This window comes from Oncorhynchus tshawytscha, linkage group LG31, assembly GCF_018296145.1.
Source record: "Oncorhynchus tshawytscha isolate Ot180627B linkage group LG31, Otsh_v2.0, whole genome shotgun sequence".
Taxonomy (NCBI): domain Eukaryota; kingdom Metazoa; phylum Chordata; class Actinopteri; order Salmoniformes; family Salmonidae; genus Oncorhynchus; species Oncorhynchus tshawytscha.
In genome coordinates this window covers 37,616,993-37,631,914 of record NC_056459.1, presented here as the reverse complement: position 1 = coordinate 37,631,914, position 14,922 = coordinate 37,616,993, and the positions used below count along the sequence as shown (strand labels likewise).

Here is a 14,922-nt window from a genome sequence, read left to right as displayed (position 1 = left end):
GTCTAGGAACAGTGGGTGCCTAGGAACAGTGGGTTAACTGGTCTAGGAACAGTGGGTCAAATGGTCTAGGAACAGTGGGTTAAGTGGTCTAGGAACAGTGGGTTAACTGGTCTAGGAACAGTGGGTTAACTGGTCTAGGAACAGTGGGGTTAACTGGCCTAGGAACAGTGGGTTAACTGGTCTAGGAACAGTGGGTTAACTGGTCTAGGAACAGTGGGTTAAATGGTCTAGGAACAGTGGGTTATCTGGTCTAGGAACAGTGGGTTAACTGGTCTAGGAACAGTGGAACAGTGGGTTAAATGGTCTAGGAACAGTGGGGTTAACTGGCCTAGGAACAGTGGGTTAACTGGTCTAGGAACAGTGGGTTAACTGGTCTAGGAACAGTGGGTTAACTGGTCTAGGAACAGTGGGTTAACTGGTCTAGGAACAGTGGGTTAACTGGTCTAGGAACAGTGGGGTTAACTGGCCTAGGAACAGTGGGTTAACTGGTCTAGGAACAGTGGGGTTAACTGGTCTAGGAACAGTGGGTTAACTGGTCTAGGAACAGTGGGTTAACTGGTCTAGGAACAGTGGGTTAACTGGTCTAGGAACAGAGGGTTAACTGGTCTAGGAACAGTGGGTTAACTGGTCTAGGAACAGTGGGTTAACTGGTCTAGGAACAGTGGGTTAACTGGTCTAGGAACAGTGGGTTAACTGGTCTAGGAACAGTGGGTTAACTGCCTTGTTCAGGGAACAGTGGGTTAAGTGGTCTAGGAACAGTGGGTTAACTGGTCTAGGATCAGTGGGGTTAACTGGTCTAGGAACAGTGGGTTAACTGGTCTAGGAACAGTGGGTTAACTGGTCTAGGAACAGTGGGTTAACTGGTCTAGGAACAGAGGGTTAACTGGTCTAGGAACAGTGGGTTAACTGGTCTAGGAACAGTGGGTTAACTGGTCTAGGAACAGTGGGTTAACTGGTCTAGGAACAGTGGGTTAATCCCTTGTTCAGCAGCAGCAGAACCGTAGGTTTTTACCTTGTCAGCTCTGGGATTTGATCAACTTTTTGGTTACTGGTCCAACGCTCTAACCACTAGGCTACCTGCTCCCCCCTCTAACCACTAGGCTACCTGTCTCCCCCTCTAACCACTAGGCTACCTGCCTCCCCCTCTAACCACTAGGCTACCTGCCTCCCCCTCTAACCACTAAGCTACCTGCTGCCCCCTCTAACCACTAGGCTACCTTCCTCCCCCTCTAACCACTAGACTACCTGCCCCCCTCTAACCACTATACTACCTGCCACTCCCTCTAACCACTAGGCTGTCTGGTTATAGTGGATCTACCTGTCTGGTTATAGTGGAGCTACCTGTCTGGTTATAGTGGAGCTACCTGTCTGGTTATAGTGGAGCTACCTGTCTGGTTATAGTGGAGCTACCTGTCTGGTTATAGTGGAGCTACCTGTCTGGTTATAGTGGAGCTACCTGTCTGGTTATAGTGGAGCTACCTGTCTGGTTATAGTGGAGCTACCATCTCATGTCAGTACTGCTGCTGGAGGAGGAAGACTGCTGCTGTGGTGGTTTTAGCGGTGAATAGTGAGTATGTGGCGATAGAGGATATGGAGAGAAGGTTGGAGAGATAACAGCTGTGCTGGATAGCCATCAATAGGGTTAATAGTTCAGATGATATGGGTCTATTTAGGGATGAGGTTCAAGAACCTGAATCGTCTATAGTCGAAAGTTTTAGGTAAATTAGACACCTTTGTTGGATCCGGGCTAAACTTTGAACATTGAGATATTAAATACATGACAGATCAGAAGTTTTTTTTTGTCTGAATACAGCTGTGTCGAACCTTTGGGGAATAATTCAACTTGGTTAAAGCTTCTCTAATGTCCGTGAGGTATTTACTCTGAAAAATAAGAACCTAACACCTTGCTACTGAGAGGAGCATGAAGATAGGGCAGATAAGAGTAATGATGTGTCGGAATGGAACGTTGTGATGGCTACTGAGGTTCAAGAAGGCTTTGCCTGAGAAAGTACATTTAGGATTCCTCAGTTTCATTGTCTGAGAATTTTTTGGGGGGGGAGGGCGGTGGACAACGACGACACAATCTAGTATTTGATGGATGCCGGTTGCAGATAGAGGCACAGAGATATATAATTAATTTTCATGTCTCATATACAGAGGCTGTAAAACATATTGGTAAAACTACTAGATGGACTGATGGCGACAGCATGGCTACTCCAGTAGTAACTGGACCATCTGTTCACGACTGGTGCTTCTACAAGTCTTGACATGGGTTTGGAGGGGGGGGGGGTTCTTCAGAAATCTGTGTCAAAGGGCCCTTGATAGTAATTGAAAGTTACTTGGACAAATGAGAGCAGAAATGCATGTTTGGAGATGATTGTGGATACGTCAACAGGGTTATTAGGGGTAACTGAAGAAAATGATGAATAATCACTAAGGATGAATTGTCTCAGCACGATAGAGATGACGATTGAAGAAGTTGGATGTGGTGGGGGTTTGGATGGGCTGGGGGGTTAGATGGGCTGGGGGGTTGGATGGGCTGGGGGGTTGGATGGGCTGGGGGGTTGGATGGGCTGGGGAGTTGGATGGGCTGGGGGTTGGATGTGATGGGGGTTGGATGGGCTGGGGAGTTGGATGGGCTGGGGGGATGGGCTGGGGGAGTGGATGGGGGGGGGTGGATGGGCTGGGGAGTTGGATGGGCTGGGGGGTTGGATGTGGTGGGGGTTGGATGGGCTGGGGGTTGGATGTGGCGGGGGGTTGGATGGGCTAGTGGGGGTTGATGTGATGGGGGTTGGATGTGGTGGGGGGTGAGCTGGATGTGATGGGGAGTTGGATGGGCTGGTAGGGGGTTGGATGGGCTGGGGGAGTTGGATGTGATGGGGGTTGGATGGGCTGGTGGGGGGTTGGATGGGCTGGGGGAGCTGGATGTGATGGGGGGTTGGATGGGCTGGTGGGGGTTTGGATGGGCTGGTGGGGGGTTGGATGGGCTGGGGGACGGAGTTGGATGGGCTGGGGGAGTTGGATGTGGTGGGGGGTTGGATGGGCTGGTGTGGTTGGATGGGCTGGGGGAGCTGGATGTGATGGGGGTTGGATGGGCTGGTGGGGGGTTGGATGGGCTGGTGGGGGGTTGGATGGGCTGAGGGGATGGAGTTGGATGGGCTGGGGAAGTTGGTTGTGGTGGGGGGTTGGATGGGCTGGTGTGGTTGGATGTGGTGGGGGGTGGATGGGCTGGGGGAGTTGGATGTGGTGGGGAGGGTGGATGGACTGGGGGAGTTGGATGTGATGGGGGTTAGATGGGCTGTGGGGGGTGGAGTTGGATGGGCTGGGGGGTTGGATGGGCTGGGGAGTTGGATGTGGGGGTGGATGGGCTTGGGTGGGTTGGATGGGCTTGAATGGATGGGGGTTGGATGGGCTGGGGGTGGGGGATAGGCTGGGGAGTGATGGGGGGGGTTGGATGGGCTGGGGGTGGATGTTGGGGGGTTGGATGGGCTGGGGGGGTTGGATGGGCTGGGGGGGTTGGATGGGCTGGGGAGTTAGGTGGTGGGGGTTGATGGGCTGGTGGGGGTTGGATGGGCTGGGGAGTGGGGGGGGTTGGATGGGCTGGTGGGGGGTTGGATGGGCTGGGGGTGGAGTTGGATGGGCTGGGGAGTTGGATGTGGTGGGGGGTTGAATGGGCTGGGGAAGTTGGATGGGCTGGGGGGTTGGATGGGCTGGGGGCAGGAGTTGGATGGGCTGGGGGTTGGATGTGCTGGTGGGGGTGGAGTTGGATGGGCTGGTGGGGTTGGATGTGGTGGGGGTTTGGATGGGCTGGGGGAGTTGGATGTGATGGGGGGGGGTTGGATGGGCTGGTGGGGGTTGGATGGGTTGGGGTGGGTGGAGTTGGAGTTGGATGAGATGGGGAGTTGGATGGGCTTTTGGGGGTTGGATGGGCTGGGGGAGTTGGATGTGATAGGGGGCTGGATGGGTTGTTGGGGGTTGGATGGGCTGGGGAGTTGGATGTGATGGGGAGTTGGATGGGCTGTTGGGGGTTGGATGGGCTGGTGGAGTTGGATGTGATGGGGGTTGGATGGGCTGGTGGGGGATTGAATATGATGGGGGTGGATGGGCTGGGGGAGTTGGATGTGATGGGGGTTGGATGGGCTGGGGGGGGTGGAGTTGAATGTGGTGGGGGTTGGAGTTGGATGGGCTGGGGAGTTGGCTGTGGTGGGGGGTTGGATGGGCTGGTGGGGGGATTGAATATGATGGGGGGTGGATGGGCTGGGGGAGTTGGATGTGATGGGGGTTGGATGGGCTGGGGGGGGGTGGAGTTGAATGTGGTGGGGGGGGTTGGATTGGGTGGAGGGTTTGTAAGGGTTTTGGGGAGTTGCAGAGATGGGACTATAACTGCCAATTGGATATCACGAAATAGAGAAAAATATGTAACAGTACAGAAAAATGTCACATTTAAAAATAATAAATACATCTCCAATCAAAACCACCTCCACCTCCACACACACACACACACACACACACACACACACACACACACACACACACACACACCATCCACACAGCACAGGGGTGACATGTTGGGGTTGCTGAATTCCTCTTCATTATTCTCTGCATCCTGATTGGACTGGGAACATCATCCATCACCATCATCTTATTTATTAAACCACCAACAATCACCGCCATTCACACGCATACAAGCACACGCACACCACCAACAATCTCCTCCATATAGTTTGGCAGGCTGCTTAATTAACATGACTGATGGAATGAGTCCTGCCCTAAACCCCGCCCCCAAAAACTGGTTTGCCTGTGAGAGGAGACATGCTGCTCGGAGAGAAATAGCTGTCGGCTTCAATTAACAGGTCTTGACGTTCATTCACAACATTGTGTCTTTATTTATCATATTCGCTAATTAATACATTAACGTCCGCGTGTTTCCCAAATCGCAGGATTCGGGGATCATTATATCTCACGGCATCTAGACACAGTCAATAAGACAGTGTTGAAATAGACTGTGTGCCAAACGGCAACCTGTTCACTATGTAGTGCCCTATGTAGTGCCCTATTCACTATGTAGTGCACTATTTACTATGTAGTGCCTTATTCAAAATGTAGTGCCCTATTCATTATGTAGTGCCCTATTCACTATGTAGTGCCCTATTCACTATGTAGTGCCCTATTCACTATGTAGTGCCCTATTCACTATGTAGTGCCCTATTCACTATGTAGTGCCTTATTCAAAATGTAGTGCCCTATTCATTATGTAATGACCTATTCACTATGTATTGCCCTATTCACCATGTAGTGCCCTATTCATTATGTAGTGCCCTATTCATTATGTAGTGCCTTATTCATTATGTAGTGCCTTATTCATTATGTAGCGCCTTATTCATTATGTAGTGCCTTATTCATTATGTAGTTCCCAATTCACTATGGAGTGCCTTATTCATTATGTAGTGACCAATTCACTATATTGAGCCCTATTCACTATGTAGTGCCTTGTCCATTATGTAGTGCCCTATTCACTATGTAGTGACTTACTCATTATGTAGTACCCTATTCACTATGTAGTGCCTAATTCATTATATAGTTACCTATTCACTATATAGTGCCTTATTCATTATGTAGTTCCCTATTCACTATGTAGTGCCTTACTCATTATGTAGTGCCCTATTCACTATGTAGTGCCTTACTCATTATGTAGTACCCTATTCACTATGTAGTGCCTTACTCATTATGTAGAACCATATTCACTATGTAGTGCCTTACTCATTATGTAGAACCCTATTCACCATGTAGTGCCCTATTCACTATGTATTACCCTATTCACTATGTAGTGCCTTATTCGTTATGTAGAACCCTATTCACCATGTAGTGCCCTATTCACTATGTAGTGCCTTACTCATTATGTAGTACCCTATTCACTATGTAGTGCCCTATTCATTTTGTAGTACCCTATTCACTATGTAGTGCCCTATTCACTATGTAGTGCCTTACTCATTATGTAGTACCCTATTCACTATGTAGTGCCCTATTCATTATGTAGTACCCTATTCACTATGTAGTGCCCTATTCATTATGTAGTACCCTATTCATTATGTAGTGCCCTATTCACTATGTAGTGCACTATTGAGTAAAAAAAGTACAATTTTTGACGCATTTTGGAATTTTACAGTCGGGTGAACTGACAAACACTCGCTAGGAACTGAATGCATTGTGGGTAGGATGAGGTGTGTAGCTGGGTTCCTTCACACCGTGAATACGTGTGATCAGATTAGATGTTAGTCACTGTACAGGTGTTTTCCCTATTGCATGTATTACAGCATACTGTGTTGGTGTAATTCTTATTTTTATTTTACCTTTATTTAACTAGGCAAGTCAGTTAATTAAAATAGCAAAACTGCCTTGTTCAGGGGCAGAACGACAGATTTGTACCTTGTCAGCTCTGGGATTTGAACGTGCAACCTTTCGGTTACTAGTCTAACGCTCTAACCACTAGGAAACCCTGTCGTATTTGACTAGGAAACCCACTAGAAACCCTGTCGTATTTACAACATGTATTTCTATGTACAGTACCAGTCAAAAGTTTGGACACTCTAATTTCCCGGGTTTTTATTTTCGTTTTTTGTTCTACATCGTTGAATAACAGTGAAGACATCAAAGCATAACGTAATTGTTTCAAGAAGGTCATATCAAGGATCATTTTGATATTTGCTTTGAAATTTTAAGACCCCTTGAAGTATAAAAAACATAAATAAAAATGATTTGATGAAGAAAAAAAATCTGGACTTACTGCTATTAGAAACACATTGAATAACAGATAGTCCTTACTGCTATTAGAAACACATTGAATAACAGATAGTCCTTACTGCTATTAGAAACACATTGAATAACAGATAGTCCTTACTGCTATTAGCCCATAGAAACACATTGAATAACAGATAGTCCTTACTGCTATTAGCCAATAGAAACACATTGAATAACAGATAGTCCTTACTGCTATTAGCCAATAGAAACACATTGAATAACAGATAATCCTTACTGCTATTAGCCAATAGAAACACATTGAATAACAGATAGTCCTTACTGCTATTAGAAACACATTGAATAACAGATAGTCCTTACTGCTATTAGCCAATAGAAACACATTGAATAACAGATAGTCCTTACTGCTATTAGAAACACATTGAACAACAGATAGTCCTTACTGTTATTAGCCCATAGAGACACATTGAATAACAGATAGTCCTTACTGCTATTAGCCCATAGAAACACATTGAACAACAGATAGTCCCCCCCATAGAAACACATTGAAAAATCCAAAGAGAGTTTTTTCTTAAGTATCTGTCCTATATCTGAGAGATTTAAGAAAGATCAGGAAACATTGATTTATTTATTTATTGAACTTAATTCTTTGGAACTAAACAGTCTCCATACATACTTCCATAAAGGTTTTCACCCTGTACCGGGGGACCTTCAGACAAGTCTGTGTGCGTTCATAGATCAAACCCACACGTATGTACGTGTTCCTCAGAGGAGTCATATTCGTGTGCAGCTCAAACTGTTGAGACGCTACAAAGAAGTTTGCAGATCGGCTGTACCGACTGTAGACGAGTCGCAAGGCACTAATGGGGGAAAACTGAGAACCGAGAACACCATCGTGTTTGTGAGAGTCTCATCTTTCCATAACAGGGTCATAATACATTAGTTTTGCCGTCCAAAACCATTACAGACAGTTTTATGACAAATGGCCACACCTGCTCTGTCACCTTTCACCGCAGAAGCGGAAGTGCGACATCGGTATATTGAGATGCATTTAAACAATGCAACAGAGGATATTTTTCATAATTTTCCAATTAGATGTCTGCGGAGGTGCGGACATCGACTCTGGTGGGTTTTAACCACATGTAACATTAAAAAGGTATGAATTGTCTACTAAACAAGTTACAACTGTATGCCAACGTAACTGTCCGTTTGGCGTAATTCACAACTGTCTTGAGGAGATCAATTATATCCACATAAATTACGTCTGGATTTCTTTTACATTGTCTTAATTCTAGATCCAGGACCATTTCATACCTACCTACTCCTCTCAATGCCCTACAATACCCAACAATACCCAACAATACCCAATAATACCCACAATACCTACAATACCCACAATACCCACAATATCCACAATATCCAACAACACCCAATAGTACCCAACAATACCCACAATACCCACAATACCTACAATACCCACAATACCTACAATACCAACAATACCTACAATACCCAACAATACCCAACAACACCCAATAATACCCACAATACCCAACAACACCCACAATACCCACAATACCCAACAATACCCACAATACCAACAATACCCACAATATCCAACAATACCCAACAACACCCAACAATACCCACACTACCTACAATACCCACAATAACCACAATACCAACAAAACCCTAAAATACCAACAATACCCAACAATACCCACATTACCCAACCAAACCCTAAAATACCAACAATACCCAACAATACCCACAATACCCAACTCTAAGTCTTTATTAGAGCAGCTGAGAACAGAACAGAGCACAGCCAGTCATGTCTGTGGGAAGACAATTTAATGAGGATGGGACGATGTCTGAGTTTCGAAAATGCAGGTTTTGTCTAGTTTTGTATCCCAGGTCTAGCTCTGTTGAAAGGGAATGGAAATAGGAGACGAGGAGGAGACTGAAGGAAGGGTGCCGTTGGGGAGAAGAACAACAACACTCTGAGAGACAGACAGAGGATCTGACATAGAGGACTTCATAGTGCTATTTAACAAGTCATACACACACACACACACACACACACACACACACACACACACACACACACACACACACACACACACACACACACACACACACACACACACACACACACACACACACACACACACACACACACACACACACACACACACACACACAGAACACACACACACACAACACACACACACACACACGCACACACACACACACACACACACACACACAACACACACACACGCACACACACACACACACACACACACACAAACATATGTGGACGTGCCTAACCCTAACACACAAAGGCGGACAAAAAAATACAAGAGCTGTGTTTGAAAAACCATACTCACATACTGTATATGACATACTTAATAAGTGTATACTGCATGCTGTATACTGTTGGTTCAATTTAGTATACTGTAAATGAACCGTTTCCTTTCAGTTGAGCATACTGGCTCTTCGCCTGTCTACCCGGAAGTTGATGCTGTTGCTATGCAACCTCTTACTAGCTAGTTGGCATAACAAATTACTAGTTAGACATTTTACAACTTCGGGTGTGTTCTTAAATTCAATCCGCTTGTAAATTCAGAGCGTTCTCAGTTTGTCTGTTTGTAAATTCAGAGCCTAGACTGGATGCTCGGGCTGAGGAGTGGGGTTGATTCAAGCGTTCTGGCCTTACAACGGCAGTCAAGCACCCAAGCTAACGTTGGCTAGCTTGCTAGCTACTTCAAGACACAAATCAGACCACTCTGACCACACTTTTTGGCCAACGTTTACTGACACCGGCCATATTCAACATGTGATGAGCGCTCATAAATTCATTATTCTGCACTCTGGTACATTCAGAAGAGAGTGCTCTGAAATCGGAGTCGATAGCCAGAGCGAATTTACAAAAGCACCAGAATGTCCATAGAGACGCACAATAATAATAATCAAGTCAATAAACATTGTGTAGTTAGTTCGATAGCCTAGAGTTAATATACTGGCAAGTTTGATGTATAAGTAGCCAACTAACATTAGGTAGCTAGCTAGCAACATACTGCTGTAATGATATGCTATGTTGTTCGTAAGGACAGCGTAGCTAACAAATTGTCAGCCAACATGTAAGATAACTTACTTAAAAGTTGTTACTTTATTACATTGCTCAACATTTTCTTAACTTTTCTTGTCATAATTAGTTGAATTTCGATCTCGTTGGACTTCAGCTGCATATTTTCCGCCATTTTCTTAAAATCTGAAAATGATGTGAAGCCACGCCCATTTCCTGAAGAATTGCATTATTGTCCCTAAAGTATGGAAATAATGTCCTCTGCATATATACTTCTTTTTTTTTGTGCAAATTTAGTATGACATCCGGCAACTTTTGGCATGTTAACATTATCAATACTATGACCAATAAGCAAACTATATACTCAATTCACGTCACAAATAGTGCGGTTAATGTGAGTATTTGAAAACAGCTAAGAGGTCTATGACAAAACATAGACAAAAAGTACTTCCCTGATAGACAATGTGGTGCTATTTTAACTATAAATACATCACAGTAGTATCATTCCTCCCCCGCTCGCCCACCCCTCCCTATCACACACAGACCGCCCCTCCACCCACTTACTGGTGAAGGTGATGTTGAACCCTCGTTCTGTGTAGGTGTGGTCAGTCAGGAACTCCAGGCGTGCCACGTGGGCACTGGTGGTGATGGGAGCTGGCAGCACGTCACCAGAGAACGTACCCAGGATGGGAGACTCAGCCTGGGGTAGAGAAAGGCATAGAGAGAGGCATAGAGAGAGAGAGAGAGAGTGAGAGAGATTCACTTTATATATTATCTACTGCACTTGCTTTGGCAATGTTAACACATGTTTCCCATGCCAATAAAGCCCTTGAATTGAATTGAATTGAATTGAGAGAGAGGGGGTAGAGAGAAAGAGAGGTGGAGAGAGAGAGGGGTAGCGAGGTAGAGAGAGACAGGTAGAGAGAGAGCGGTAGAGAGAAAGAGAGAGGTAGAGAGAGAGGTAGAGAGAGAGGTAGAGAGAGAGAGAGAGGGGTAGAGAGAAAGAGAGGTAGAGATAGAGAGGTAGAGAGAGAGAGAGAGAGAGAGAGGTAGAGAGAGAGGGGGGTAGAGAGAAAGAAAGAGAGAGAGAGGGGTAGAGAGAGAGAGGGTAGAGAGAGAGAGAGAGAGAGAGAGAGAGAGAGAGAGAGAGAAAAGGGGTAGAGAGAAAGAGAGGTAGAGATAGAGAGGTAGAGAGAGAGAGAGAGGTAGAGAGAGAGGGGTTCACTAGTCCAATGTCCTAACCACTAGGCTACCTGAATTCTCTGAATGATTTGTTTGAATTGAATTGTTTTGAATTGACTGATCGATTGAAACATAACCTGGAAAGCATTCCCTAGCATTCTTCTTGCCAATGTCCAGTCTCTTGACAACAAGGTTGATGAAATCCGAGCAAGGGTAGCATTCCAGAGGGACATCAGAGACTGTAACGTTCTCTGCTTCACGGAAACATGGCTAACTGGAGAGACGCAATCCGAAGCGGTGCAGCCAGCGGGTTTCTCCACGCATCGCGCCGACAGAAACAAACATCTTTCTGGTAAGAAGAGGGGCGGGGGCGTATGTCTTATGGCCAACGTGACATGGTGTGATGAAAGAAACATACAGGAACTCAAATCCTTCTGTTCACCTGATTTAGAATTCCTCACAATCAAATGCAGACCGCATTATCTACCAAGAGAATTCTCTTCGATTAAAATCACAGCCGTATATATCCCCCAAGCAGACACATCGATGGCTCTGAACGAACTTTATTTAACTCTCTGCAAACTGGAAACGATTTATCCGGAGGCTGCATTCATTGTAGCTGGGGATTTTAACAAGGCTAATATGAAAACAGGACTCCCTAAATTTTATCAGCATATCGATTGCGCAACCAGGGTGGAAAGACCCTGGATCATTGTTACTCTAACTTCCGCGACGCATGTAAGGCCCTGCCCCGCCCCCTTTCGGAAAAGCTGACCACGACTCCATTTTGTTGATCTCTGCCTACAGACAGAAACTAAAACAAGAAGCTCCCACGCTGAGGTCTGTCCAACGCTGGTCCGACCAAGCTGACTCCACACTCCAAGACTGCTTCCATCACGTGGACTGGGAGATGTTTCGTATTGCGTCAGACAACAACATTGACGAATACGCTGATACGGTGTGCAAGTTCATTAGAACGTGCGTTGAAGATGTCGTTCCCATAGCAACGATTAAAACATTCCCTAACCAGAAACCGTGGATTGATGGCAGCATTCGTGTGAAACTGAAGGCACGAACCACTGCTTTTAATCAGGGCAAGGTGTCTGGTAACATGGCTGAATACAAACAGTGCAGCTATTCCCTCCGCAAGGCTATCAAACAAGCTAAGCGCCAGTACAGAGACAAAGTAGAATCTCAATTCAACGGCTCAGACACAAGAGGTATGTGGCAGGGTCTACAGTCAATCACGGACTACAGGAAGAAACCCAGCCCAGTCACGGACCAGGATGTCTTGCTCCCAGGCAGACTAAATAACTTTTTGCCCGCTTTGAGGACAATACAGTGCCACTGACACGGCCTGCAACGGAAACATGCGGTCTCTCCTTCACTGCAGCCGAAGTGAGTAAGACATTTAAACGTGTTAACCCTCGCAAGGCTGCAGGCCCAGACGGCATCCCCAGCCACGCCCTCAGAGCATGCGCAGACCAGCTGGCCGGTGTGTTTACGGACATATTCAATCAATCCCTATACCAGTCTGCTGTTCCCACATGCTTCAAGAGGGCCACCATTGTTCCTGTTCCCAAGAAAGCTAAGGTAACTGAGCTAAACGACTACCGCCCCGTAGCACTCACATCTGTCATCATGAAGTGCTTTGAGAGACTAGTCAAGGACCATATCACCTCCACCCTACCTGACACCCTTGACCCACTCCAATTTGCTTACCGCCCAAATAGGTCCACAGACGATGCAATCTCAACCACACTGCACACTGCCCTAACCCATCTGGACAAGAGGAATACCTATGTGAGAATGCTGTTCATCGACTACAGCTCGGCATTCAACACCATAGTACCCTCCAAGCTCGTCATCAAGCTCGAGACCCTGGGTCTCGACCCCGCCCTGTGCAACTGGGTACTGGACTTCCTGACGGGCCGCCCCCAGGTGGTGAGGGTAGGCAACAACATCAACATCTCCTCCCCGCTGATCCTCAACACTGGGGCCCCACAAGGGTGCGTTCTGAGCCCTCTCCTGTACTCCCTGTTCACCCACGACTGCGTGGCCATGCACGCCTCCAACTCAATCATCAAGTTTGCGGACGACACAACAGTGGTAGGCTTGATTACCAACAACGACGAGACGGCCTACAGGGAGGAGGTGAGGGCCCTCGGAGTGTGGTGTCAGGAAAATAACCTCACACTCAACGTCAACAAAACTAAGGAGATGATTGTGGACTTCAGGAAACAGCAGAGGGAACACCCCCCATCCACATCGATGGAACAGTAGTGGAGAGGGTAGCAAGTTTTAAGTTCCTCGGCATACACATCACAGACAAACTGAATTGGTCCACTCACACAGACAGCATCGTGAGGAAGGCGCAGCAGCGCCTCTTCAACCTCAGGAGGCTGAAGAAATTCGGCTTGTCACCAAAAGCACTCACAAACTTCTACAGATGCACAATCGAGAGCATCCTGGCGGGCTGTATCACCGCCTGGTATGGCAACTGCACCGCCCTCAACCGTAAGGCTCTCCAGAGGGTAGTGAGGTCTGCACAACGCATCACCGGGGGGCAAACTACCTGCCCTCCAGGACACCTACACCACCCGATGCTACAGGAAGGCCATAAAGATCATCAAGGACATCAACCACCCGAGCCACTGCCTGTTCACCCCGCTGCCATCCAGAAGGCGAGGTCAGTACAGGTGCATCAAAGCTGGGACCGAGAGACTGAAAAACAGCTTCTATCTCAAGGCCATCAGACTGTTAAACAGCCACCACTAACATTGAGTGGCTACTGCCAACACACTGTCAATGACACTGACTCTACTCCAGCCACTTTAATCATGGGAATCGATGGGAAATGATGTAAATATATCACTAGCCACTTTAAACAATGCTACCTTATATAATGTTACTTACCCTACATTGTTCATCTCATATGCATACGTTGATACTGTACTCTATATCATCGACTGCATCCTTATGTAATACATGTATCACTAGCCACTTTAACTATGCCACTTGGTTTACATACTTATCTCATATGTATATACTGTACTCGATATCATCTACTGTATCTTGCCTATGCTGCTCTGTACCATCACTCATTCATATATCCTTATGTACATATTCTTTATCCCCTTACACTGTGTATGACAGTAGTTTTTTTGGGAATTGTTAGTTAGATTACTTGCTCGTTATTACTGCATTGTCGGAACTAGAAGCACAGAAGCATTTCGCTACACTCGCATTAACATCTGCTAACCATGTGTATGTGACAAATAAAATTTGATTTGATTTGATTTGATTTGATAACCTTGCCACCGTCTTTGACGCTGAGGAAGTCAAACTGCTTCTCCATGCTGAGGTCATTGAAGGCCAGGTTAATCCTACTCTCTGGCTTGGTGATGATGAGCCACACACAGTGCATATTGTTTCCATATTCCTGGGGGTAGTTTGGGGACAGCAGCACCCCAGAGGGGGTTGTGAAGTTGAAGAAGCACGAGACTGGAGGAAGGGAGAGCGGGGATGGAGGGGGGGATAGGGGATAGGGAGGGGAAGGAAAAGAGAGAGAGAGTTAGAGTTAGTTTTTACTGTTCATTTTTGTTGTTTTTCACTTTATATATTCACTTTGTATGTTGTCTACCTCACTTGCTTTGGCAATGTTAACACATGTTTCCCATGCCAATAAAGCCCTTGAATTGAATTGAATTGAGTTAGATCAAATCAAATTGTATTAGTCACACGTGCCGTATACAACATAGAAGTGAAATACTTACTTACGAGCCCTTAACCAACAATGCAGTAAAAAATAAAAATAAAAAATGAATAAGAATAAGAAATAAAAGTAACAAGTAATTAAAGAGCAGCAGTAAAATAACAATAGCGAGACTATATAC

At 46.1% G+C, this 14,922-nt stretch overlaps 1 protein-coding gene across 1 annotated transcript in view; it reads right to left on the bottom strand.

Annotated features, from left to right (window-relative positions):
* Positions 1-2,513: 2,513 nt before the first annotated feature.
* The window catches only part of LOC121841478 (extensin-like), a 31,957-nt gene continuing 19,548 nt past the window's right edge, over positions 2,514-14,922 (bottom strand). The window contains exons 2-5 of the mRNA XM_042310085.1: positions 14,340-14,530; positions 10,409-10,544; positions 3,557-4,291; positions 2,514-3,430 (exon numbers count right to left, since the gene is read on the bottom strand). Of these exons, the coding sequence (XP_042166019.1) occupies positions 2,514-3,430; positions 3,557-4,291; positions 10,409-10,544; positions 14,340-14,530 (1,979 nt within the window). The remainder of the gene's footprint in view (positions 3,431-3,556; positions 4,292-10,408; positions 10,545-14,339; positions 14,531-14,922) is intronic.